The sequence below is a fragment of the Pomacea canaliculata genome, linkage group LG10 (assembly GCF_003073045.1).
Source record: "Pomacea canaliculata isolate SZHN2017 linkage group LG10, ASM307304v1, whole genome shotgun sequence".
NCBI lineage: Eukaryota > Metazoa > Mollusca > Gastropoda > Architaenioglossa > Ampullariidae > Pomacea > Pomacea canaliculata.
Genome location: NC_037599.1, coordinates 7853862 through 7880830, shown reverse-complemented (window position 1 = coordinate 7880830; position 26969 = coordinate 7853862). Strand labels below are relative to the sequence as shown.

General features: G+C 45.9%; 1 protein-coding gene across 5 annotated transcripts in view; it reads left to right on the top strand.

The window, feature by feature from the left end:
- Positions 1-26969, top strand: part of LOC112573868 — a 75766-nt gene that overhangs the window by 35848 nt on the left and 12949 nt on the right. For 2 of the 5 annotated variants that reach the window (XM_025254524.1, XM_025254521.1), the window contains exon 1: positions 10805-13627. The exons of 1 other annotated variant lie outside the window; for it this stretch is intronic. In XM_025254524.1, coding sequence (XP_025110309.1) covers positions 13607-13627 — 21 coding nt within the window. In that variant the 5' untranslated portion in view covers positions 10805-13606. Of the gene's footprint in view, positions 1-10804; positions 13640-13980; positions 14637-26969 lie in introns of those variants that run through there. 2 more of the 5 variants (XM_025254520.1, XM_025254522.1) reach the window with 2 other exon arrangements.

The following is a 26969-nucleotide window of genomic DNA, read 5'->3' as shown; positions in this document are numbered from 1 at the left end:
GGTAAGGACGGTGGCATACGTGTGTGCGTGCGCTGAGTGCGCTTGTGTGTATATGTCAGAGCGTACTTTCAATGACCGTCGCTCTTAAATGACTAGAAAGTCATCGATCTTCTGCTGGCCAGAATACCTGTGGACGACTGTCACCGGGTGTAAATTACAAAAACGGCTGCATGTCTTTGAGGTGTATCTCCGTCCGCTGCTTGCAGCTGATGTGTGGTTTATTTCCATTTTCAACGGGCAACATGAGCTCCTCTCTGATCTGGCGAAAAGCGCCGAGAGAGGCGGACCTACCCTAGTCTTAGGTGAATAGGTTCCTGAACACTGGGCGGGCAGCTGACAAGCAGAATGCTCCACCACCTGTGGATTTTGCACTTGCAGGGGGAAGGAGATTAATGGTGCAGAGGGGCTGGTGATCAATTTCTGTTTTGATTCGTGCGTGAGGTTTTCCTTTCCCCACCATCCACCCCCGGTGGTGAAGTGTTATTCTTCCTCTTCTTCTTGCTGGCTGCACAGTGGTGTGTTCTTTGTTACCCACTAGCACGATAGCTGCACAACTGTAAGGGCCGGTAATGGAATCTTGACTGGGTGGAATGAGTGGAGCCTAGACGGAGGCTCAGACCTGTGGGGGTTTTCCCCCTTGAACTTACACCGTCAGCGTATAGAGGAATGTACGCTTAGTGTACAGTCAGCCCCACTTGCACCATCGTGAAGTCACACAAGCCTGACCCCGTCAACCCTGCGCAACACGGTCTGCGCAGCTGGGGGTCGGTTTGTAATTGCAAAGCCCTCGTTTCTAGCCTTCGTCAAAATTTTGCATCAAGTTGAAGTTCAGGGTACGTTCGAATGAGTATTTTTGGCTTAATGGTCAACATGAACGCCCTTTGTAATGGGGAAAATGGCCACCGTGCGACTGTCACTAACCGGGTACACTGACTGCACTGTGGACTGCGGGTTGTCCCCACCCTTTCCACAGACTGTACGTCAGCACTCCTAGCTTTCTTCCAGACTTTGTCCTAGTGTTTTGTGGTAGCGATTACGAGAAGTGCTTCCTGTATAACATCTACTGGAGGAAAAAACGTTTGGCAAACGTATTTCGGAACGGTTTTGCAGGAAGTTGATAAACACAGAACAAAAATACCGTCACCGGCACAAAACGGTTTTACTTCAAATAAATAGTCAAGCATAACATTAAAGCTGAATGTCAAAGTTTGTGCAGTGCACTTGTATGTATTTTTAAAAATTTTGTTTGTCCTTATTATTGTTTCACTCGTGACAGTTGGAGACGGAAATATTTTTTATTTCCCTCAGACTAGATATAGGAATGCCCAAAATATCTCTTTATTCTCACAATCATATTGTAGTTTTTTCCCCAATTAATGTTGTTTCTCCCTCTCTCACTGATACATATTCATGTGTTTTATATATATATATCTTGAGGTATAACGTAAAATATCAGTAGAAAAAGCGAGAATTATGATCTAGTTCTAGTAGGGTAAAGAGAAAACACATTTAACCACGGTAAAACTCCCTTTCGTGTGCGCGCCTGCACGCCCGCCAACGGACACATACGTGCGCGTGCGAGACAGACACGTCTCACGCACTCACTTGTGCTGACGTCTGAGCTATCCCTGTCCTACCTCAGGTCTATAATTAACCATGAACCGCCTTTAGAACAACAATTATTTATATACTGACTATCGTCTTCATATATATGTTTATTCATTATATATAAACCTACTTACAGTCATTCAGATAAACATGTACACAGACATAGGCGAAGACCAACGTGAAGTGGGCGGGGAAACAATCAATCAAATAACATGCATGATTTTATATGCAATGGTGAAGAGGTTAGAAAAAATATATGATCGTCATGGTAACAATACTAGACTGTACTCGGCAACCAAAGCACAGCGCATGTCCGTGAAACACACGCCTCTGTACACAGCCCTCTGCTCTCTCTCTGTCAGCGGTCTAATGCACTGACGGTTGACCCTGTGACATAAACAGGACTCTTGTTTATACGAGATGAACAATACAAAACAGCACTCCTGGCCTGGAGTTGCGTGCGGGATCAGAAAGTTATGAAAACCATCTTGAAGAGCCCAAGACGGGGAGAAGGGCCTCGCTGTTTGTTAGGGTGGCCTTACAGGCAGGTCACCGCCGGATTAATCTCAGCCAAATGTTCCCGGAATAAACTAGACCAACGGAGTAGATACTCAGTTTATATCAACAAACTGGTGGGTATGTGAAAGTCCTCTGCACCCTACTTGGCACAAAACGGCTGTTAATTCACAGAAACATGTGCTGTGTTTTGGGGGTAAATCAGGTGAACCTAAACATTTTTTTACAGCAGTGGTTTTTTTATTATTGTTATTTCTAACAATTAGAGTTCTGAAACTGGGCGCATTTTTCTTTCTCAGAACCGGAAATTTGGGTGGAAAAACTGTTGGCAAGATCTGTAATTGAGGTAAAAAATCACAGCAGAATGTGTTCCATTATGATGCGTTTAACTTTGAATGTCTGATGAACTTTGGTAAATGTAAGAATGTTACCCTTTTCACGTATTGTCCTGTCTTGAAACAGGTACTCCAACAACGAGATACTGTGATGATGATGTAGTTTGGTGAAAATCCGCTCACTTTTCAACACCTGTACATTTTTGTTGTTGAGTTTCACACATCACTATATGAGCAAAAGATAATTTTTCTTTATTAAATGGTGTTTTAGTTTAATGCCTGGATGAAAATAAATAACATAAGAGGGCTTTGAATATAAATAAATGCTGGATGTTAACTTACTGACTTAAACGAAAAAGACGATAACTGTATTTCCCATCTAAAGAATGTCAAATTATCTATGGCAGTCTCGCAGAAAATAGTTTGCAGGAGGATGAAAATGGTAAATCAGGAACAGATGTCTCGTCTTAGTCCATCATTAACTGAATTTCCTCCTGGTTCAGATAACATTTGTCATATTTGTTGCGTGTCACTGAGAAAGGCATCTGTGAATCTTTTTATAAGGTGTTCTAAAAATGTTACGAACTTTCCTGCTGGGAAAGGCACAACTTTTCTTTTTCCTTTTTTTCGCAAATCACCTATCCGCCTACATTCTGCCGGCCAAAATAAACTTTCTTACACTTGTTTCTAAATTTAGCTTCAGGGAGCAGAGCATTCAGCCGGTAAGCTGTGAAGATTAAAGAAATACGAAGCATTGCACTCCGCTTTTGAGTCTGATGTAAGGGTCAAGTAGGCAGTCCCTCTCGCAAAGCTCGCCAAGCAAAAATGTTTCTACTCAACAGTAACTTCGAGGTGGTTTTCCCACTTGACCTTTAGACTGACTGCCCCATGCACCAATGTCTGCTCGGTGTTACCATCCTCGGTGCACCTGGCAATCTCAAAGTTACGACACCCTACAACACAGCAGCTTATCTCTCATACCCACCTCGCCATAATGCAATGACTTGCAACCATGTGCACTCCTTAGAAGTCCGAAGCAGAAAAAGATATTATCTTCTTTAGCTTCTTGGAAGGAAAAGTAGTGGTGGTGGTGGTGGGGGTGAGAATGGTGGGGAAGAAAACAATTAAAAGAAAAACTTTAAAGTCTGTGGCTTAGTGCTCCGCCGGCTTAACAAGTTAATCATCGCGTTTTGTCTGCAGACAGAAAAACAGGTTTGCCAACAACAAATGTTTGCGCCCGTGTGTCTGCAGGACAGAACAGGGTTAATACTTTGACAGCAAAAAAAAAAAAAAAAAAGAAAAAAGAAAAAAAAAAAACACGGCATCTCATTAGCAACACAGAAATATGTCAGTTCATCAGCAGCACAATCAGGTAGCTGCTTTATTAACAACCCAGAAGGACTACAGTTTGCTGCTACAGAGTCAGTTCACTGAGGGAGTCAATACTATGACTACACTGAAATGTGTCACCTCACTGAAATCCACAACAGTCCGTGTCTGTTCATTACAAAAACAGACAAATCTTATGAAAAGCACCACTGAAATATGTGTTCTTAACTACTCAGAAGGTGTCGGCGGGGAAGAGCTGTCAGACATAAGTACCACGGAAATATCAGTTTGCGTGTGATATAAAGTCCGCTTCCTGGTAACGCAGAAATGTCCGTTTGTTACACATAGCAATCAGTTTGTTACACATGGCAATGAGTTTGCTACACATAGCAATCAGTTTGTTGCTCAAAACTATCAGTTTGTATCACATAAATGGCAGCTTGCAATTTAGAAATCATAGTTTACAAATAACGCAAAAATCTCGGCTTGTGACACAAATTGACAATGCGAAAGAAATGTCAGTTTGTCACTAAAGACATGTCAGTGCCAAAGGAATGTCAGTTTGTCACTAAAGACATGTCAGTGGCAAAGGAATGTCAGTTTGTCACTAAAGAAATGTCAGTGGCAAAGGAATGTCAGTTTGTCACTAAAGACATATGTCAGTGACAAAGGAATGTCAGCTTGTCACTAAAGACATATCAGTGACAAGGGAATGTCAGCTTGTCACTAACGTAAGTGTCAATGCAATGGTTGCATACGGTGCCTCCCCCATGGCAGAGCGGACACCTCAGCTCATCCTCCACCACGGAACACCTGAACTACTGTCCGCACAGCAAAACTTTGTAAGCCCCCGTGCACTCACCTCAACTGTATGCATATTAATACGGGCTGAAATGGTTGGCCCGCTTTAAAAATAGAAACTTTTATAGCTACCCGACAACATTGCAGAGATATTTACTGAAGGGACAGGTTTTTATTTCAAATATTTGTTACCTGACGCCTTGACTTTCCTATTCATATCCCTTTGAAAGGCTGCTCTGGAGGGGGCACAGCGAGAGATTTCTATACCGCTCCATATTTTGTAACATTCAGGTGTTTCGAAAGTGTATAAGCGCAAAAGGAACTTTTGTCGAGTCGACAACTCTCAAGTGGGCCAGTGCCCGGCCGCGCGCATGCGTGATAAACACTGTGCCGCTGCCTCGCTGGTTACCATGCAAAAGGCTTTTGATGTCCGACAAATGTCGAGCAGCTTCCACTGCTCTCTAGTCGCGGTCGCGTGACAGTGGTCGGGACGTATTGTGCATTGACCCTAACGGGGTCGCGGTTTTGTCGACAAACGCGCGAGACACGATACGAATGCTGCTCGGCTATCTCTGACGCACACTCGACGTGCCTCGCACATAGCTGTGACATAATTTACGACCACAACCACAGTACGGTGATTTATTCCATGCTCATGTCTAACCGTAAAGTGGACTGCCTTGTGACGTCACTGGTGGTAGTTGTGATGAGCAGGTTTGCCTTTTTTTTGATGAAATTTTTTTAGTTGTTGTTTACCTTGTTAACAGAAACAACAGGATAGGGACTGACGAAATACAACTTCGAATAGGGAGGGCATTGTCCGACTTTGTTATGAGGCTTCATGGACAAGCAGAGACTGTGCAAGCCCCATCCCACCCTTTGCGGTTCTGGTTTAAAATGGACACTTTGGCTCTGAAGAAAATATATTGATGGACGGGACCTTCATCGTTATCATAATTCTCCTCCGTACATTAAAACGACCCTGAACACAGTGAACCACTCACAGTTCACTATAACTAAGTCCACTGGGCTTGTGAACTCTGTTGGACCTGAAATCAGCATTATGCAACAAGTCACAGAAATAAAGGGCTAGTCCAAAATAATCATCTTGCACATATGACATGTGTTTTCTGAATAAGCAGTTTCCACAGTTTACGTGTTAACATATTTTTGACTAGCCCTGTATATTGATAAATGTTTGACAATGCCTTGTACAACAATAACGACTGGGACTAGATTAATCTCTGATTCCCAAAGCACCCGTGGAGGGGATGTGGCTTGTTTCCCAGGCTATTTTATTTAAGTCTCTCACTCAGAACGGTGCCAATAGTCTGTTTCTGCTCCAGGTAAATCAACAGCTTCCTGTACTTTCCACTCCTGTCTGATCACGACCATGTCCACGTTAGACCAGAACCTCCAAAGAAAAAAAAAAATTATGTCTTCATGGAGCTTTCATAACAAAACTCCACTCACGGTTGACTACCATGGAGGCGATGCAGGTGCACCATACTCAGGTACTCCCATGTTCTTTGCGTACACAGCGTTCTCGTCAACACCTATACTCACCACCCACCCGCCCTCAAAAATTCCACAAGCGACCCACAAACATTTGTTGTTATGAGCAGTTCAAAAGCCCTCCCCTTGTGGCAAAGCGCCAAAGGCTCGACATGTGTCAGGCGTTGGCATGTGCGATTTCTCCTTTAAATACTGAAATGCCTGTGATCCCCGCATGCCTGCCCTCAGATGTCTTCCGTTTGTAAGAGAACTTGAGCACTTGTTAAAGAGTACTTCGGCACCTAACAACCTACAGCAGGCATATCAAGAACATCTGCCTGAAATTTATAAATAACAAGACCAACATCTTCTGAACTATCACAGTGATGTAGAGATGAGAGCAGACAACTGTTGTGAGATGAAAATTAAATGATAAAATTGTATTGCTTGTTATAAAAGTGTGGCATAGTATACAAGATTTATATGAGGTTTGGGGGGAGATACGATGATCGATCAAAAATGTGACTGAAAACGCAAGTTTCATCGCATGACTGAAAAAATCCCTGTTTTCCAACACATTAATTAGGCACGTGCAGAAATTGGCGATAAATTACTGTCCACCAAGGACCTTGGATATTAATATAAGCAATAGTCAAGAAATATTTTAGTTAAATTGAACTGAACACCTCTGAGATACGATAAAAGTGAGAAGAGTAGAATAAACAACATTAGGCTATAGAAACATTCACATTGAGGATGCTTTCTTGTTTCAAGCACCTGAGTGCTGCGCAGGTGCTTGTCGCCAACACTTTGTTAGTCACGTGCCCACTACATCTTCGCTCGTGGTCTATTTACAGACTATGGCGTCACCACCGCCAATAGTTTCATGTTCTATATTTAATACCCATTGGTGGGGTGGAGGAAGACGACAGCCAAGCGAGTACAGCTGAACGACAGCATATTAGGCTTTCTTTATCATACTTTTCAAATCCACTAGGGTTCAGCCTCAGGTGAGGACAAGAAAATTCCTTGGGGGTTCCAGGAGGAGCAGAAAGCCTATCGTTCGCATTTGTATTACTTCAGTTGTCTTCCCAATGCGGCGATAAACAACTTTATAGCACGCTCGCGCTAATGAATATAGAAAAGTACCTGGGGTGGGTGAGCGCACGCGATCAGTTGTGACCCGTGGGGACACTGCGGTATGCGCCAGGAGTGTTCTCAAGCAACGCCTAGCAGCCAATGTTACCGGATGACTGGCGGCGAGAATAAATTTAGTCTATATGCTCTGCCCCACCTCCCCCCATCCCACAGATACACACTCACACCCCAGCACAGCCCGCGCTGTCACCTCTGTACTGCTTTGTACTGACTGGGTAGCGTCTGCGACACCCATCTGGAGACCGGGTAGGCAAACCCCAGGTCTTCCTTGCTGTGGTCACGGTGCTGTGTTTACCGTCAGGAACCGTTTTCAGAAAACGGTTGCTGTGGCTATGACTGGTGTTTTGTTCACATCCGGCTGTAACAGCCGATCTGTAAAGCAAGAATTACACATGTAAAATAAGGTTCGAGTCCAGCAGGGTGCAGTTTTGTTCGAACGACTGAGTGAAGTTCAGTGCAAGATATTAGTTTTCAAAATCGCGGGTAAAACCTCTCCCCACGCCACCCACTCTTTCCGTTTTTCATGTGCACAGGGTAAAAACATCAACATACACATGAAGAGGTCATTAAGAACAACGTGAGGTTGTCTGTACCTGGATATTGGACTTTGCCTTGAGTTGGGACTATAGGTTAATGAGGTGTTCTGTGTGCAAACTTGACACGAATGACTTCAACCTCTTTCTGCGCAAGCTGATGTCTACACACCTGTACCTCCAGAACGGAAGTGCAGGGGGAAACACTCACCTAGACTTCGGGAAATAGCATCTTGTACTTAACTTTACCTATTTATTTCAAAAGAAATTGCAGACCACCATGCTGTTAACATGCGAAACCAATACAACATTTTTAAAGGAACATTCAAAGGGAAAAATTTGATTTTTGTCATCTATTCCAGTCACATGAGCAGAGAGAATTTTAAAATAATTTTATAATCATTTTGCTCCTTATACATATTAGCAACATTATCATAAACAGATTATGTATAAAATTGTAACATACTTGTGCTCAGTCATACACGAAGAGGTAAAATGACAGTTTTTTTTTTTTTTTTTTTTTAAAGGAGACTTGACTTAAAAGAAAAACGCGCAGGGGTAACGTTCTACACTCAGGGGTAACGATCTGCGCTATGGTTAGTACCTGTCACCAATACAGTGAGGACTGACTGTCCAGAGTTCAGTTCTCGTCTCGGGCACGCTGTTCTTTCTCTGCTTGTAGCATTGTTTAGAAGGCTGGCTGGCTAACCTTAGTTACTGGCTCGGGGTAAATCATCAGTGTCTCTGAACCCTAGCAGGACAGTCTGCATGCATAGTGATAAATACACAAACGCCCGCAGACTCTCTCTCCCACCCTCTCTCTCTCTTTTCACGCACACTGCACTATCAAGAGTAGAGAGTTCTCACCCCACCCATCTCACCTTCTACCCGTACTTCGAGTAGAGCGAGCATTCATGCTTTGGGACATTGTTGTGCAGTTCAGGAATGTAATCCCCCTCTTGCGTCCCATGACACTCGCATGTCTTCAGCAGGCTTATCAGTGGCCGATGTGCTTTTTTATTATTATTCCTTATGGCCCACGTCATGCTGGCAGCCCACCCCCACCCAGACCGCCTCCCCCTCACCCTTTCAACGCGCACATTGTACTTTCTGTGACAGCTCTCTGCTTGCTGTTGATCTACTTTCTTATGTTCTGGGACATCTGTCGCTGCTTTTCTCGGGCCAAGTGATGATCGTTCAACGTCATCCTGTTGAAAGGGTTAAGCCCAGGGTGGAGGGTGAGCGCGGCTGTGCAAAGGTACGCACCCATTAGAACTCGCACGGCGCTTGCGCGCGCTCACATGCACGCACTACTCGCCGCAGCTCGCGTTCACGCACGCGCACGGCCTCTGACAGTGTTTGGGTGGGAGAGCTTTCAAGCACAGCGGGGCGTGTTCCCAAGCTAAGCATGACACTCGTATATATTGTTTTCCTTTGTTTTGGGTTCCGATCCATTCCACTTCCGGCCGACGCCTGCCTCGCGACCTTCGGCTTCCGAGGGTTTCAGTCAACACGACTGCTGTATGGCGGCTCTGCTGTACACTTCTCACCACCGTCTCCTTTCCCCAACTTGCGCGACACCTACCGGTCGATGTTGAAACGATTTGACTCATCCACGAAACCACGTACCCGTATAGGTGGATGGCTACCTGTCTGCGCAGAGCTTAGCCTCTTGCTATTAGTCTTGGTGATCCTAAATAATGAATGTGACTAAACCGGAAGCTTTGTACACACCTGCCTCGTTTTAGTAGTTAGCTGGAAAAAAAATCGTCTGCCAGCAGTCCAATAATACAAGTTCGTGACAAAACTCATTCACCGTCTTCATCTCCGAGATTTCATGAGCTTTCAGCAGTACTTATCAATTGCAAAACGTGTACCTTTTTTTTTTTCAGCAGCAGTTTATCTTCATTCAGCAAGTTACTTACAGCAACTTTTGGGTGATATTTCTTTCCCCTGCTTCTGAAAAAGAGGGGAATGTGTCTACCTTTTGTTCACTACGGGTGTCGTTAACTGGGACAGGGAATCTCTTCCGCAAGTGATTTCTAATCAGTTCCAAAGATCTCTTCGGCAGGCTGTCCTACATTTTCGTGGCTCAGGCAGGTGACATAGGTATTGCATGTTTACATTTTAATAAAGAGTTCTTGAGTCTGCTGAGTATGTTGTTCCATCACAAATTTGTCTGTGCTTATCCGTGAGTGGTGTAAACGTGTCTTCATTTTTCGATCGCTCAGGGGAATAATGTAATTAGATGACATTCAACTGTTATGTGACTATGTAGTCTAGGTCCTTCAGCCCAAGCAGGTAGAGAGACAGCACGCTCGCAGAGAGAAAGAGAGACAGAGAGTTCTATTTAACCATGAAACAAGCCAAGGTTGCACTAATTGTGACACGTGTAAACAAATCATTAACGTCTTCTCTACGCTCACAACCCAGGTTTACAGCCTGTAAAACTGATTACTTGTCACTTTCACCAACAACAAATGTCATTTCTTCCCGAACAAGAAAAGATTCAACAACCGAGAGAATGTCGTGTCAGGAGTCTACCTCTACGTTGACAATGACAATTATCACCGTCGTCGATATGATCATCGTCTCGGACCAGACCAGTATGTATATTTAAAAAGCTTCACCTGGAGAGTTTTCTTTGTAGTTTTAGACTAATTTGGAGCTTAAGCTTTGAGTGTTTTTGTCTGGACTAAAAAGGTGATGTGAAGTACCAACAGACGGTTATCTGGACGTTAAACAATGGGCTACCCGACTGCAGGTAATGTAGCTTTACAAAGAGCCAGCAGTGCGCGGTGGTTAACAACAGTAGGGCCCGGTCTTCTCAGCCACATGATACTCATGTTTCCTGCAATCAGCTGTTCAGCGTCTGGCTCCACATTCCACAGCTGGTTTGGCAGACCTACCAGCGTAGATTAAAGCCAAATATCTTCCATTGCTTGCGACCGAAAGGCACTTTATTTTAAAGGACCCCGTTGCTGTTCAGACAGAAATGAGAAGACTGGCTTAACTTCAGGAGGGATTTTGGGGAGGGCAATTTTCTCTGACCGCCTTGCAGGTAAATTTAGGTTTGATGGTTTCATACCTGAGGGCTCAGGAGAGATAGCAGATGGGGCTACGAGGTGGCTGCGTGGATGGTGGTGACTTTGAAGAGGGTAAACATACCTGACCGCCTGCGACGCCAGCAAAGCAGGATAAGATGGGCGAGGGTGGGGCTAACAACTCGGCGACGATAGACGACCCGGTAAAAGAAGAAATGTGACAAGCGACGATTGGAGGGAAGAAATGTGTAGCGCGCTGCTGACACAAACCTCAACCTGTCACCCTCCCATTCTATCCCTTAAATTTTACACACAAATTTTACTTAGGCCGAGCAGAGGTGAGCCTGTTAATAAAATAGGCAAACCCAAGGCCACGGCACTGGTCTTCGGTGCGTGTCGGGGACAGTGGTGCACACTGGGAAATGTACGCCGGAGTCAGCAGCCAGCATCTCGCCGACTCTTGTACTTCTGTATAACGACCTGATACTTGGCCAACCTGCCACAGACGTGGGGGACCACAGATGATAGCGAAACTGTGTTAAGGCGATTTTATAGTCAAGCAGAAACAGAAATATTACCTGCAAGAGATCGGATGCAGATGAAGGTGCATGCATACCTACTCAGATAATCAGACATATGTGCACGTGCAGAAACTAAAAAAAAAAAAAAAAAAAAAAACAACGAAATGAACGTAAACGAAGATTAATTAAAAATTTTGTGGCCATTGCAATGGCGGTTGAAGATAATGTTGTTGTGTGTGTTAAAATCGTGTAACTGTTGTTCAGTGGGGGAGGGTCACACAACGATCAATAGCTGAACAGCTTGAACGTGAGACTGTTTCATGTGTGCGTCACACAGCCTCGTACTTAAACAACCTCTCAAGAATTATTGCCACCGATCAGAGAGGACAGGTAACACTGGAAAAATGAGAAAGCCAGATCAACTGTCTCGGGGTCGGTTCTTGTCTCTGGGCTGATGACGCAGCAGCTGCTATGTAGGCCCCCACTTACTCCACCTTCTCCACTCCCAGGCCTCTTTGACCCCTGGGTGTGAGTGACATAGATGCATGGTCCAATGTGTACGACAGTACAGTAGATAGCGGGTGTGTGCACGACTCCACTACCCTGTCCATTACCAAGATTGCTTCCGAGGGTGGATAGCGCCGCGAAGGTGGTGTTCTATGCTGAGTCGTCTGAGACAGTGTAAACATCCGAAAAGATCGAAGGTCAGCCCCCACAGCTGGGGATGGGTGAATAAGAAACTGTGTGCATTTCACCTGTGTCGGTGTCATCCATGCATGACCAGCCTGTCACCCGAAGCAAGTTTCCACCGATGACAGATACAATTCACCTGGAGTTTATCTGATCACAAGAGAAGTCGGAAACTCTAAAAATAGCTGGAACAGTTTCACTCGCAAACCGTTCAAGCCGCACGACGCGAGACAATGACATCCGGTAGAAGAGAGAATTACGACAGGAGAGAGAAAAGTCGCGCCTTCTTCAACTGTCACAATGACCGAGCGCATTTATTTATAGTGTTTGCTTAAGTCTGTCGAGTGTAGATTAATAAAAACAACAAAGATTTTTTTTTAAATCCCAGATTAAAAGGCCGCCTTTAGTTTACAAGATTGTTATGGTTAGGAGGTAGAGACCGTGATGTGATTACACCACGTTGGTTTCGCACGTGTGAGAGGGAATTAACAAGCGAACACACCGCAAACACCTGCAGTTCACTTACACACGCACGTACGCAAACACACAAGACACGCTCCTAGGATTAGGTACAGAGGGGCATACCACACACAGCGGAGGTGGGAGGAGGGGTCGAAGAGCCCTCTCGTCGTTGAAGACCGGTGTGTGGTAAGATTTAGGGAACTTGGGGACGGGAGGGCAGCGAACCTGCCGACAGGCAACGATCGAGGACCCTAGGTGTGTCGTCGCAGCCAGCGCGCGGCAAGGGGCTGTCTGAAGGGGCCGCCAATGGTGTTTGGCGCGACTGACTCCCCGAGCCCAGTGAGAAAGCATACAGACTAATGTGTGAGCCAGTGTGAGCGTAGTATTATACCATAGCCGAGCGGCTACAGAGAAGAGGAAGAGAGTCTCCAGGGCACACGCACATTCAAGGGGAAAACTATCCGCGACTCTGCCCCTCGCTCTCTCCCTCGCTCGCTCCTCGTGTGTTGGACTGTCAACGCGGGTGGAGTTTTCGTTTGACACAAGGCAGCTTAGTACGGTGGAACGCGAAGGGACAACAAACACTGGCCGGTGTCGAGACAGATATATTTGATCACTCAACTTGCCCGTGTGTGTGTGTGTGGTGGAGAAGTAGGGGGGTTGAAGGATGTCGAGAAAATTTACGGCCGTCGTGGAAAACATTTGAAGAATATGCAGCATGTGAGGCCCAGCCGCCGGGTGTGGATAGTACAGACACAGCTGTGATCTTGGAGGCGCAAGCTCGGCAGGAATTGTGACAGCTGTCTGGGAGGTTCGACTATGTGTTGCGCACTGGCGCTGAGGTCCCACCCTGACCAGCACGGTGGATTTCCATTGTGGGTACTCATCCTTCGTGCTCAGTATGTGCGTCTTTCGCACGCACGTGTGCGCCACACCGATTCGCATGGATTTATGTCCAGTGGATTTATGTTGCTCGAGGGATGTGAAAGCCGCCACTTAGGAGTTTGATCGTCTCGCAGTCGTCGCGCATTATTGCGGACCAGGTTCTTCAGTTGATGTCGAAAGGATACCAAGTTGGGAAGCTGCTACTATTCGTCGGAGTTTGACAAGCACACATGCCAAAACAGACTTTCCTGGTATGTCAATCGGTATGTTCCGCATCCCCACCCAGGTTTTTTTTTTTTACTTATCATTTTAAGTGTCGCTATATATAAAACTGCTGATCCTTAGTGCTGTTAACATTCTTTCTTTCGTCAGACTACCTTTGAGTAAGTAAACGCGCTGTGCTGTGTCCTCGTGTCCATGTGTCCTGGTGTTGCTGCATTCCGTGGTGTTGTTAAAGCATCATCACAGTGTGGTCTAACATCACCCGCTGTGCTTGATCACAGGTGCTGGCAACCGTGTGTGTGCGCGCGATACACTCTCATACTCGTCCAGCGACACTTGGCTTTCTCTCTCTCCCTTTCTCGCCTTCTCTCGCACAGTTGTCTCTTGAGTTCTCTCTCTCTCAAGGCTGTTGCAGCGGTTGGACCTTTACACTGGCCAGTCGCCTGGCTGCGTCTACTGGCCGGCGTGCGGCGGTCCTCCTCCTACTTGTGGAGTGGTTAACTTTTTCTGGCGTCTGGCATCGCGGCCTGACGTGTCGGCGCCATCCACCGCACGCTGCCGCTGGGGTAGACCGGGGTGCGGACTGCGGAGACAGGGAGCGCCGTGCACCGTGCACGTGGCGCTGATGCGAGGGTCGAATGTTTTGCAAATCTCCCCATGACATTTAACTAACACACACACACATATACGCTCGCGTGCGTGCATGCGTGGTGGACTTGGCCATCCTGACGTCGCGTTAACGAGGGCTAAGGCGGTGCGTGTTCATATGTGCGTGTGTGCGTGCGTGCGCTTTGTTCACTATGGCTGGCTTTCCACTGGTGTTGTGTGATGTCCCTGGTGTAGGCGATCGTGCTTGCTTATACACCCGATCCTCTGGCCCCGACAGCTCTTCACTCTCTGGTCTCACTGTACTGCGTGCCGGACCGTTCTCCGCTGCCAGTGGCGCGTGCTGTGACAGACTTTGCTGGGGTTCGCTGCTGCTGTTGCTGCTGCTGGCCTCATAACACTCCGCTCAAGTCGTGGTGCGCCGGCCTTACGGTACACACTCACTTGTTCACTTCTTACTAGCCATCGTTTTGGTCATCAACATTTTTGTTTGACATTTTTTCTCCCCAATGTTACCCGTGGAACACTTGTAATCTTTCTAACCAATACTGCTTCTTCTCGTCCTTTTTTTTTTCATGTGTCCGCTAAAGGCCTGGAAGTTTATAATGCTACTACCATCGTTATTGGCTTTGCCCTCTTCTACATATTTCATTTAGTGTCCTTTGATGTAACTGACTGATTTACTTGACATGATGCGCCTAGCTTACAAATAGCCTGGACTGGTTCAAAATTTGATAGAAAGCTTTTTTTTTTTTTACAGAGGACTTTTGTTTAATTTAACATATTCCTTTAATGTTTTATCCTAAATAAAATTGTAATGCTCACGTACTGTTTTCTACTAGGATGACCATGCGATGGTGGCTAGACTTTATACCAACCAGAATGTTTCACAAAGTGTTAAAGTTGTTCTGATGCTATAAGCCAAAGTCCTTTGATATCAGTTTCATTTAGCTGTTCCTTGACATTGTTTTTCTAACAATTTTTTTTTAATGCAGTCACGAGATGAAATTTTATTGCAGTTTTCCTTTACCAACCACCTCCTTTATCTGTTTCTTCACTCAGTTCATTGCACTAAAAAAATGTGTGTGAACTAATACACGGAGGTAAATCAAACTTATCTGTTAACAGAATATACTAATGCATTATTTAAGGCGCCTGTCTACCCTTACGGCGACCTGTTAATCCAACAGATATCTGCGAGTCAGTATTTTATGCATGTTTGCAGCTACAGCGGGCAGAAGTAGTTTGCTTACTGTTCCATCCTTGCGATAAAATTTACTGTTATAGATGTTTGTTTATTCATCCCTTTTCCTTTTATCCCTCTTATCTTTCATTCATCTTTGCCTTCCTGCAAACCTCTCTTTCTGTGCAGGTCATTGTTTGCATACGTGCATTGGCGCACTCAAGCGAAGTTAGTAAAAAGTGTTTAGTGTTGTCCTTATTCTCTTCAAGGATCTTAACAATACCAAGCGACTTTTTGTAGGATGGTAAAGCAGAACAAAAAAGGCTCAAAGGTTCTGCAACACATTAAGCCCCCCTTCGCTGGCACATTCGTTATAGTCGACATACTGGGTTTCCGACATTAATTAAGGGCATAAGACGACCCCATAAAAATTCTTGTTGGTGGTAAAAAGTGTTCCGTGTGATCTATAGGCAAGGTTTGAAAGATTGTGCTTTCCAGAAATCTCCTGTGTATCTCGTCGCTGCTGAGGGTTATAGCGAATCTTATCACGAGGCTTGGGTGTGGGCTTTTCTCTTGGATCTCGCGTCTTTCTCCACCTGCACCTGCCGCGGCTATTTGTCTCGGGAAAACCTCACATTAAAAAAATATATCTGCCAACGGTCATAGATGACGTCGCAGCGTTTATAGCTACCCGTCGTGCTTCCGTCTGACGCTGGGTGCTGGTCTGGTAACTGCGCCGTACGAACTTTATGAGTACCCACGGATCCGGGGTGTAAGACGAGTGATGAACAGTAAGAAGACGGGGCACAACGTGGTTCATCGGACAACAGAGGGGAATGGAGGGAAGGTGGGGATGACGGGTGAAGGTTGTGGTAGTACGCGAGAGATAGGTGGAGACAGCAGGATGAGTGATAACAGCAGGGACGCTAGTTATTAACTTAGCAGACGATAATTTTGATGTGAAATCCCTCGCTCGCTATCCCTCCTTCTCTCGTGTGCGTCGGCTTTCGCTCGATCGTTTTCTCGCTCGCTGCCTGGCTGAGACGAGGCGTGCATAAGCTGCAGTTTTGAAAGATTTATGAGAGAAGAAAAAAACTTATCTTAATGTCATATTACGCTCTGCATAGTTACATATCCTTAGGTCGAGTAGAGCGCAGCGAATAGCGTGTAACCAGGCGAGGCAAAGGTTTGGCATGTAAAAAAAATAGTTTGAATAGGACGAATTCCTCGGCTTGCTGTAGAACGTTTAATGAGCATTTTATTTGCTGGTGAAACGTGTGGCGAAGAGATTGTCACAGACCACAGAACCTTACTAAACTTGTACACAGCTACGTCTCATGAGCCCTTACCTACCCCACGGAGTCTCCGTCTCTGTCTTTCGGCCTCTTGGGGTAGGGAGTGGATAATCTAGAGGTTACAGCATCGAAGGCACAGGCGGTTCGATACCCGTGTGACGCACCCAACCCCAAGCTGACCCGACTGTCGAGTGATACCTGACTGCACGGAAGACTAGATAAGGTGAGGCAGCGTGGGAGAGGAGATAGGTACCACCTTCACTATAAGCTGGCCCCGACCTAAGTGAGGGCTCTAACATTTCGCTCCCCCACCCCAGCCCACTCTATGGAAATCACGAGATTACCTTTACCTTACCTTTGACCTGTTTGTCATGTTTGGTAATGTTGAAATCAGGGATGTAAACTAAAGGATGGGCAGTATGATTGTCTGTTCTTCGGGAATAAATTCGTCACTCCCAGCTTTTTCCAACATCTTTTACGTGTTTATATTTTTTTTCACCCCATTTTTTGCTCGAATTTTTGCCTGCATGCCATTGCAGAGAGAGAGAGGACACGCATTTCAGCTCCCACATTCCAATGCTTTTGAGAATAGGCGTCCCGGGTGCATGAGATCATATTTCATTATTTAACGTGAACGCCAGAGCCGCCACTTATCGGAGGCGGCGACAGAGAAGAAGGGCGCCATTATGCCGTGCTGCTGGACTCCCCTCTTGCTCCAGCAGTTCGTCGCTGGCTGCAACAGCGGCAACTATTTTTGCTTTTCTGTTTCCCCCGCTCGAGCTGCCGCTGGCGTCTGTTTTCGTAACGATGCTGAAGAAGAAACGTTTGTTGTTCGCTCGGATTGTAGAAAAATAGTTTTCGCTGTCGCCCCTCGCCTCCCTTTCGCGCTGATGTCAGTGATGCGGCTGCACAGTCCGCGAGCATGCGGCGTCATGTCCCGCTTCCCTCTCCTACCCCTCTACCTTCCCATCACTTTCTTCCCCCTTGTCTCCCCTCTCGGCCCTCGCCTCCTCTTTCGCGTGCAGAACATGCACGTGCGCGATGTTGCGCTACCTACTCTCGGGTGAATGTTACCTTGAGGATGCGTGGGACAGGAGGTTATATATATCTCTCGAGTCGGCGAGTTTTGTGGTGTGAGTGGGACACTCGTCAAACAATCGAGCGTGCAGACTTGTGTTAAAGTCACTTAATTCCTGTTTTTCTGTTCCTCCATGCGCTCCTTCCGCTCCATCTCGTTCATCAGTCTTCGCCTGTCACAAGTTCTTTGTGTGCGGCTCTCATCTGCAGCCTCGTTGTCTTTACCTGCGTGTCACTCGATCGTCCCAGCGTTGTATACGTTATCAGACAGCTCTTCCCTTGTTGACATCTTTGTTTATACATCACTGGGAGACAAGCGAGAAATGTAATCTTGTTTATCGCATGTCCTAGGAAGCAGGCTAATCCGTCCTCGTGAAGCGTGTGGCCTGTGCACGAACCGTCCAAGCCGGAAGGCCATGTTGGGAATGTTGTGCAGTCTCAAGCCACTAGAGTATACACACCACTTACTCCCTACCACACCGTTTCCTCCCCTCGCAGGGCTTCCTATGCCCTGTCCGCCTCCCGTCTCCCCCAACTCCCCACAAACCTGTCCTCGCCACCGAGTTCATCGCATTTGTTTGTGACGAGTGTCCTTGGTGTCAGCTGTTTCCCTTCCGTGTCTTTTTAGGTGCCTTTGAGATATATAGTTTCTGATGGAGTGCATTTTAAGCATTCTTTCATATGAGCGGGTGCAGGCGACACATGCTTATAATGAGTGCCGGAAGGGGATTTGTAAAGAGTTTGCTTATGGGCCGTTTGTTTCTCATTAGTCTCTTCACCCGGTGTTACTTTTGATACATGTCCTAAAGGAACCATACGTTTTACGATCGTTTTATGCGATATTTGTTTCTTCTAAGCAGTTTGATGTGACTTTGTGTCTTACGAGTGTTTTCTGTGGACATTTGCTTTTTAAATGTGTCTCGGGGGTTGGGGTGAGGTTATTTATTACTAATCAAGTGACAAGCGTTTCTTACGACTGTCAGTGGGTGACAGTCTCTCATCATAGGTGTCTCTAGGTGATCCGTTTGTTACAACAGTCTTTGGATGACGGGAAGGACATAGTATTTGTATCCCAGCAATCACCAGTCACGCCACTGGAACACCTACTTCCAGGTTCTTTTTATACACTTCATTTCTTTCTTTGAAACCAATATGGTTCACCGTTCCCATTTCAATCCTTACGCGACATCGCTTTTGACAAACTCGCCAAAGTTGCGAATAAAAAGAACTCTTCAGTGGAGGAAACTGGTTAACCCGTCTTTTGTTTGTCAGACACCCTAAGAAGACAATCACAACAGAGTTCCTTTGGGTCTTGATGGCATGAAGTCTGCGTTCAGCTTACCCGAAGCGGTGAAGAGAAAAGGAAAAACTAAAAGAGGATAAATAAACAGTGGTCGTCGTCGCCGCTGTGGATGTCCAGAAATACTTAAAGCATGGCAGCGTTTGGGTTTCAACGGCACATAAACAACAACCCACCCCCACAAAAAAATATCCTGCACGTGCTGGTGATGGAGTAGTGATGCTGATGGTGCACGTGCTCCCACGCCGCCCAAGCAAGTGGAAGGTGCTGTTGTCGGCCCTTTCTTCGCCTACGTGAAACGCCTGGGAGAGAATTGGTTCTCATAAAACTTTACTACCACTGGGCCTGAGCACCTTAGGCCAACTAAATGCGGAGCGTAGGTTGCTCGGGTGTCTCTGTAAGGAAAAGCACTTTTGTTTTTTTTTTTTTGTGGGTGGAGTGCTGGGAGGTTAGTGCGAGTTGTGCTACATGTATTCTCAATCATGTTACAGCTGGGTTGATGAATGCGTCCTTCATGGTAACGATGCTGATGAAGAAGACATGAGGGAAGGTGATAACAACGGTCATGTTCATCTGGACCCGTAGTCATGAAGCGAGGGCTACAGGGAGAAGCAAGGAAAAACGTCAGGTTTCAGAACTGCCAAGCGGTGTCCAGATCCCTCAGATGTTGTTTTACCCTCCCACTTTGATTCGCAGTCATAAAGCTATAGCAAGTATGCCTCAGTAAAAAAAATTACAAATATAGTAGTGTCCACAAAGGACCAGGCGCCGCATTGTAACTATGAAAACAAGATGTTTTACCTTTAGCTGCCAATTTTGCCCGGGGGAGTAGACTTACTCTCGCTTCATGACTAAGGTCCCTGGTGATAATACCCATGACACCTGAAGGGGAAAAGTTGATGTCGGCCATATAGGATTGATGCTGTCGGTGTAGGAGTTCTTCGATGACAGAACTCGCACGTTTTAAGGGGAGATTAACCCCCCTCCCCCAAACAAACCCAAAACATGTGAGATTCTTTTCTTCTTTTTTCTTAAGTGGATGGGGAACGCGAATGAAGGCGAGAAGGATGAAGAAATACCACCGACCTCCATCATCCGGGCGAGAGTGTGTAAGTATATAAAGACTTCTTCATCAACCAAACGCAAGATGGCGTCAAAGGCGAAGACCACTCCGTCTACTCAAGAAAACTTCTGGGGCAGGCAAGACATCTCAAACAGCCAGTCAACCCCCAGGCTCAGTCAATGATGACGACTTCTAGTCCAGATACCTCCGACTTCTTTTCGTCAAAGCAGAAACTAGCTGGTCAATTACGGAAGTGTGAAAGCTATGACAAAGCACGCCTTTAACCCCCTCCTCTATTATCAACGCATTTTTGCCAGTGACCTTTCCGCGGGCATTTCCATATGCATACCTGTGTGAGATCTCCTGCCCCCGCCCCTGTGTGTAGATTGCATAATACAACACGTCCTTGTCGCCTGTGGGAATGTTTAGCAACCCAGCTAATCTCCCACGTCTGGCATGTTTGGACGAGACGGATATAGCCAGCTCGTCACACTATCTTCGCAGAAAAAGAACCGTTTGAGGTCACTGTGGCAAAGAGCAGTCGGAAACCAACAGTGACTGCTTTAAGATGGTGATGCCACAGTATTACACAGTATAAACAATGTAATTGAAGGGTTAGGAAGTATAGGGAAGAACAAAACATTGATCAATGCACCCATCGCTTGTTGAAAACTGTTGTTGTTGTTGCAAAGTTTTCTCCTTAGTGCATTTTTGATGGACAGCTTAAGTCTGGCGCTTCCTTATTTGAAACTTACGGGTGTCTTTTATCCATGTATGTAAAAAAAAATCCCACTAATCAGATATGGAGTGGGTCGCAATTTGGTTTGTTTGTCTTTAATTTTTCTGACTTCACATCGCGAAACTTAATCAGGGGATCTGTTTTAACAACATCGGCCATATAAACGGCTTTGTTGTAGATGTAGACGGCGCCGCTTGTACTGGGTGGCTATGTACACAGTGTAAGAAAAATGATGCTTCACAGTGTGGGTACACGTTTCACACAAACAAAACATGTTCACGAGTGTAGGACAAAAAAAACTAAGACACTGGTGTTAGCTTGAATGGTTGACATTATAATACACAGAGGACAGTGTGTTTACTCCCAGAAATTGAAATCCTTGACAATGCGGTCCCATGACTAGCGCGTGATTGCCTCCCGTAAGGGATCGCCAGAACTACTCGGTGCAAGGCGCCATCGCAATCGAACTCGGCAACTTTTATATATATATTGTTGACAACCTTTTGAAATCCTCTGCTACCCAGCTCAACTTTTTACATTGCGTTGTCGGGTACATGATTCGGAGGATAACAGTCTGATGTAAGTAAGGAGTTTGGAGGCGGGTAGAAGTAAAACAGGAAACACAAGGGTTTTGTGGGACATCAGGCTTTTGTCACGTGCACGCTGTGTGATATCATGGGGTGGGGTGGGGTGGGGATGTTGGTCTCGCTGACTTTGCAACATAAGAAGCCAGAAAAATAAAAGTAACAAACACCACAGACGTGACTGGTCGAGGGCGCAGATCTTACTGTCGTGGACGGCTCGGTCTCAAGTCTGACCCGAGGTCAATACCTGCGCACCTTGGTGTGCGCTCTCTGCCGACGTGAATGAGCGTGAAGCAGTTATGGAGATGATGTTTATGGCTCGTACCTTTTCTGGGAGGTGGTGGGGGTTCTTACTGTACTATCAAAGGCTTTTGAATTTTAAGATTTTTTTTTAAGCAACGGTATGTGACATTTGCACTTTGGTATCGGAGTGAAGGTAAACTATCTTCAGGCTATGTATTATGCTATGCTATAAATCTACATAAAAGTGCCTGCCATGCTATAAATAGTCTGCATTTCAATAAGTGACTTTAGTTATAGTCTCATCCTTGTTTTCTCAACATGCAGTGCAACATTATGGAGCTTTCCGTGTTCTTAAACAAAATGTTTAACTGTCTGTAGTGCTAAAAATAATTGTGTCGTAGTCTGATGCGTGAAAGGTGGACGGACGGACGGAGAGTACTTGTCCAGGGGCGGTAGTTATGAAGCGAGGGTAAGTCTCCGCCCTGGGACAACATGGAGAACTAAAGGACAAGTCTTGTTTATGAAGTTATGAAGCCTTGTCTAGGCTCCTCAGATGTTGTTTTACTCCTGAAGTCGTACTTATAAACGGTGGCAAAGATATTATACAGTAAACAAACATGAAGTAGTGACCGCGGGGTCTGGACATCGCTTGATAACAAGATGCTTGTCCTTGAGTTTCTCATTTTGCCCTCGCCTCATAACTACGACCCATGGGTGGCATACCCGGATGTGAATGTCTGTCGTAGACTGAAGATTTTACGGATGCCTGAAGTGTTCTCGCTATCTTGGTTCCTAAGAGGGAATGAAGATTCTCTCTGTCTCCTCTTTCACTGTCCACTTCTCATCTCTCTCTCTAGCTCGCCTTGCGGGGGTCCACTCTCTGCATTGTTTCACAGGCATGAATGGAAAGCTTGCATCCTAATAACCCAGTTCAGGGGGGCGCATGCACGCACATCTCAATGAATTTCATGTCATAAACTATTGTCTTGCAGCTGCTGCGGGGGCCACGAGCTATGCTAATGCCACACGGTTCTGACACGGGCGCTGCCTCCACGCTTGCTCCCTCGTTGTCTCGCCACGCTTCGATGTCATGTAAAGTTGATAGCAACATAAACCTTGCTAGCGCCCGACTCAACACCATTTGCTGCATAATTCATACTACTGCCGTGCATCTGCGCTCGCTGGCTTGCCGCCCCTCGGTCGCGAGCCTTCTTTGCCTCCCTCCTGAGATTCCTTCTCGCAACGGGCAACTGCACCTCCTACCAAAGACAGTTGGTTAATTTGACCTTTCTACGCTTACCAAGGTTATTACACTACACGAGTACGGCGCCGTTGACATCGCCCAGTCTGCATTCCTATCCTAGCGAGGGTTTATTAACCATTCGGCTCGGACCGGTTGCGCGGTGCGTTCAGAACGCGGAGCGGGTCTTTCTTTTTTTTTTTTTTTTTGAAGTCCACGAAATGACTGAGCCGTCGCACGGGACGCTTTGCGCTGCAGTTGGTCGTCTGCTGCAGGGGTCTGTTTATCTTGTCTGCGGCGGCAACTTCACGATCGAACGGTGGCGAAAACTCTTCCCGACAACTCTTATTCCGAGGTCAGAACGGGTGGGTAGGGTGGTGGAGGGTACGGGAAAGGGCGTTGTGAGGGTTCCATCGCCGTGGCGAACGGGAACCAAGTTGTGGAATTTATAGACTGCATGAAAAATGAAGGAAGGATTGCTTCCCAAAAGCAAAGGGGCATTCTGATGTCATTTGATAACGGTAGTTCTGGTTGGTTGGTTTTTGTTTGTTGTATCAGTGGGGTTCTGAAAGACGAAATCGTTTTGAAGACATAAAAAAACACACGACTGTTTTCCATATTTTCTTATCGTTGAGTGCATGCGAATAAAAACCGGAACTTCATTAGCATCTAAATCAGCATGAACCAGCTAATATAACCATGGTCCTACATCGTAATATGAGGCTAAAGAGCCTTCGGACACCTGTTGAATATTCTGACTGTTAGGCGAATGTTTAATATGACCGTTGCGTAAACATTTCCCATAGTTACAAAAGTTCTTCAGACAGGAAGCCTAAAGAAAATACCGCCCGAATGTGGGTGTTTCAAGTCTTGGTGAGATGGCATTCTCCCCCCCCCCCTTTGTTTATATCCTAAAAGTTCTTCAACGGACAAATGTCGCAGAACACTTGGCCAATCAAAACTGTGCGTGGTTTGGGGCGACCGCTCGTTTGGAGAGACCGGATCTTTGTTAATAGGCAATGTTTGTTAATGTATTGCCAAAACATCTGCCAATACAGATGCCTCTAGGACACTTTAGAGTTTTGGCAATTCATCACTTCTCCCGATGAAGGTCGACCTTAAAGTGTCTCGCGGTTCGTTTTTGCTACACTTTTATACATCGGGTGACTTGTTGTTAACTTTATTCTTTTGAGCACTATCTAAATGATATTTTTCCTTTCGAAATCTGACAAGAACAGAATCTGACATTGTTTAAAATATAAATAAAGAAAATAAAAAATAAGTAGCTTAAACTCTTCAAATGCGAAGGTGTCTTTGCAGGTCTTTGCGAATGTGCAGGTCATGCAGCTCGCTGTAGAAAGTACATACTCTATTCTGCACACTCCACTTCAAAATGATTTACATCGAAAGCCATAAAACCCCACGAAGAGTGTAAATTACTGCTAAGAGCTTTAAATTCGACCAATTTACAACTTTATTGACCCAAGTTCTTGAGCAGACACTGACCTTAGTGTAAAATGGCCGATAAAGTCCGTCGCGATGAAGTGGAGGGGATCTCTGTCTATGGAAACATAACCTCAACAACTGTCAAATATTCGGACGCGGATCTCTATTTGTGAGGAGGCATGCTGGTTGAAGCCCTCGGCACGACACGGTACCCTAGACAAAGTTCATCGCCTCTTGCAGAGACTTAAAACTGGTCTTACAAGCGGGTGCATGAGCGGCAACAAACCTTTCCAGAAGACCTTCTCAAAATCGTTGCTCAAAACCCTGAGTTCATCGTTCTGGTTCCAAACCGTAAGCACCCGTCGTCCGCAACTACAGCTTATCTATTTTCCTTTATTTTCCCTAACTGAGATTTCTTGGTTCTCACATTTCATCCATCTTACTCTTCTGTACACAAGATTATGCGTTTTCCAGGTAGGCTGACTCTTCACTGGATGTTACCGCATTCCTCCTGAAGTTCATCGCACGCCACGTGATGTGTACGCGCGTCTTACGTCGCTTCAGGTTTCACCCCTTTCCGGGCCACAACCTTAATCCGATATCCTTGGGATATGATACGAGTATATCCGCCGTTCTTGTATATCGTCAGTGGGTCAGAGGTAATTAAACAGTCGTTACTCACCGGTTAAATAACCTGTGTGAGGGTTTGATGACTGTAGTCGCACTGCAGTAAATATTTATTACTATCCTCGTACTGCAGTTTGCATGCTTGGCTGTTTATGGTGTTACTTCCACTGTCATTGACTTGTCGATCTGAAGAAAGAAAGACTAAAGAGCCAGTTACTTTTCCTTAACCTTTACTACTGTGCTTTAACAGTGTCGCAAGGAAGACTTGCTATTAAATGACGGTCACGGTGGTGGTTGGGCTCCAACTAAGTGTTGAACTAACCTCCTTATCGGTGTCGAGAACATCTGAGAGCGACAAACAATTCTGACTAAATAAAGGATCCCGCCACGAAAATGAAATACCATCTACAACGCTCATTTAACGTAGTCTGTGTGTCTGTGTGTGTTAGTGATTCCGCAAATAAAAAAAAAAATTCCGTAAGTGAAGTGAAGCCTTTGACTTAGGAGGGGGTGATAATACTGGTGATCTTCGACCCTCTTTTCACTCAGAATATGCTAATTGAGAGGGAACTTGAGGAGGACTTTTGTTGAACGAACCGAGAAAACGGCTTAGTTCCAGTCTGCTCCATCGAGACGTGCAGGGGGCTGAGAAATAAGAGAAGCTGCAGACGCCTGCTGTCGCTTTGACGTATTCATTGCACTTCTTGCTCGCCTAGTCTGCAAGGAGATGATGACTTCACGTCATTTTATGATCTAGAAATGGGAGGGCAAGGTTCACATCTTAGCAGGGGGTGGTGTGAGGGTGAGGGAGGACGCGTGTAAGGGTCGTCGTGCAATATAAGTATTAGCAAGCTGTCAATGTAACAGCTATGGCAAACACGTGCATACGCTCATTACTGCACACGTATCCTGCAGTTGTTAATTAATTACACTGGCTTTTTACCTGCACCGCGTCGATAAAACTCTTCCCGCTCACCCGCCAGACATTTCTTCCTATCCTCCGCACACCTGGCAACCTTTCAACTCCCCCATCCGACCACCACCACACCACCACCATCCCTGGTCACTCAGTTTACGAAAGCTAAGGGCATCTCCCACACCTACATCTCAACCCTGCTCCGAAAATACACCCGCACACGGTCCGATGTTCGCAGTCTACAGCGGTACATACAAACGACATGCACTCGGCAAGCAGGTCACAAACGTCTCCGCGAGGGAAGAGCATTCCACCTGTTTGTTTGCATATACCACCTTGCACGCTCGCAATCTCGCACGCTGCTCTCCATAGTCAGGGTTAAATGCACTTCGAACTTATTGTGCAGCAACTTGACGAGTGCCTCTCTCTCCCTTCTCTCTCTCACGCGGTCCTGCTCAGTGGCACCCGTGTTTACCCAGGATGCTCCCAGGAGAAGGATCTGAGAAATGCCTGCTGAAACAGGAGGACTAAATTTAACTCTTCGCAGCGTTCAGGATGAAAGCTCCTGAGCCACCGACACCGCGTGCCGCGCGACCCGCAGAAAGGAACGTGTCACGCGCAATCACGTAGCACCGACGAGATCGTTTTCTTCTTGTTTGTCTGACAAGGATGTTGATTAATGTCTTGTTTGTCTGACGTAGCTGAGGGTTACTTTGGCGGGCATAGTGCTCAAAACTCCATCCCTGCCACTGCGATAGTTCTAAGAGCTACCATTCGTCTTCGTGACTATTCAGCGAGCATCTTTCAACTACCCCAAGCTATCCGACTAATTACTAGCTTGTGCTGACTATGGGATATATTTACATCCATGTCATGATTTTTTCTTTGTACCGCTTGTACCTCTTGACTTTAAGCGATGTTGTATTATATAATCTTATTCTTTTCTTCTTTCCTGAGTATTCCCTGAGCGCTGTTGGGTCTCCGATAAAATCACGTGGGCTGATAATGCTGAAGAAGTAGTTGACTTATGACCTGTGTCAGGATCAAACTTA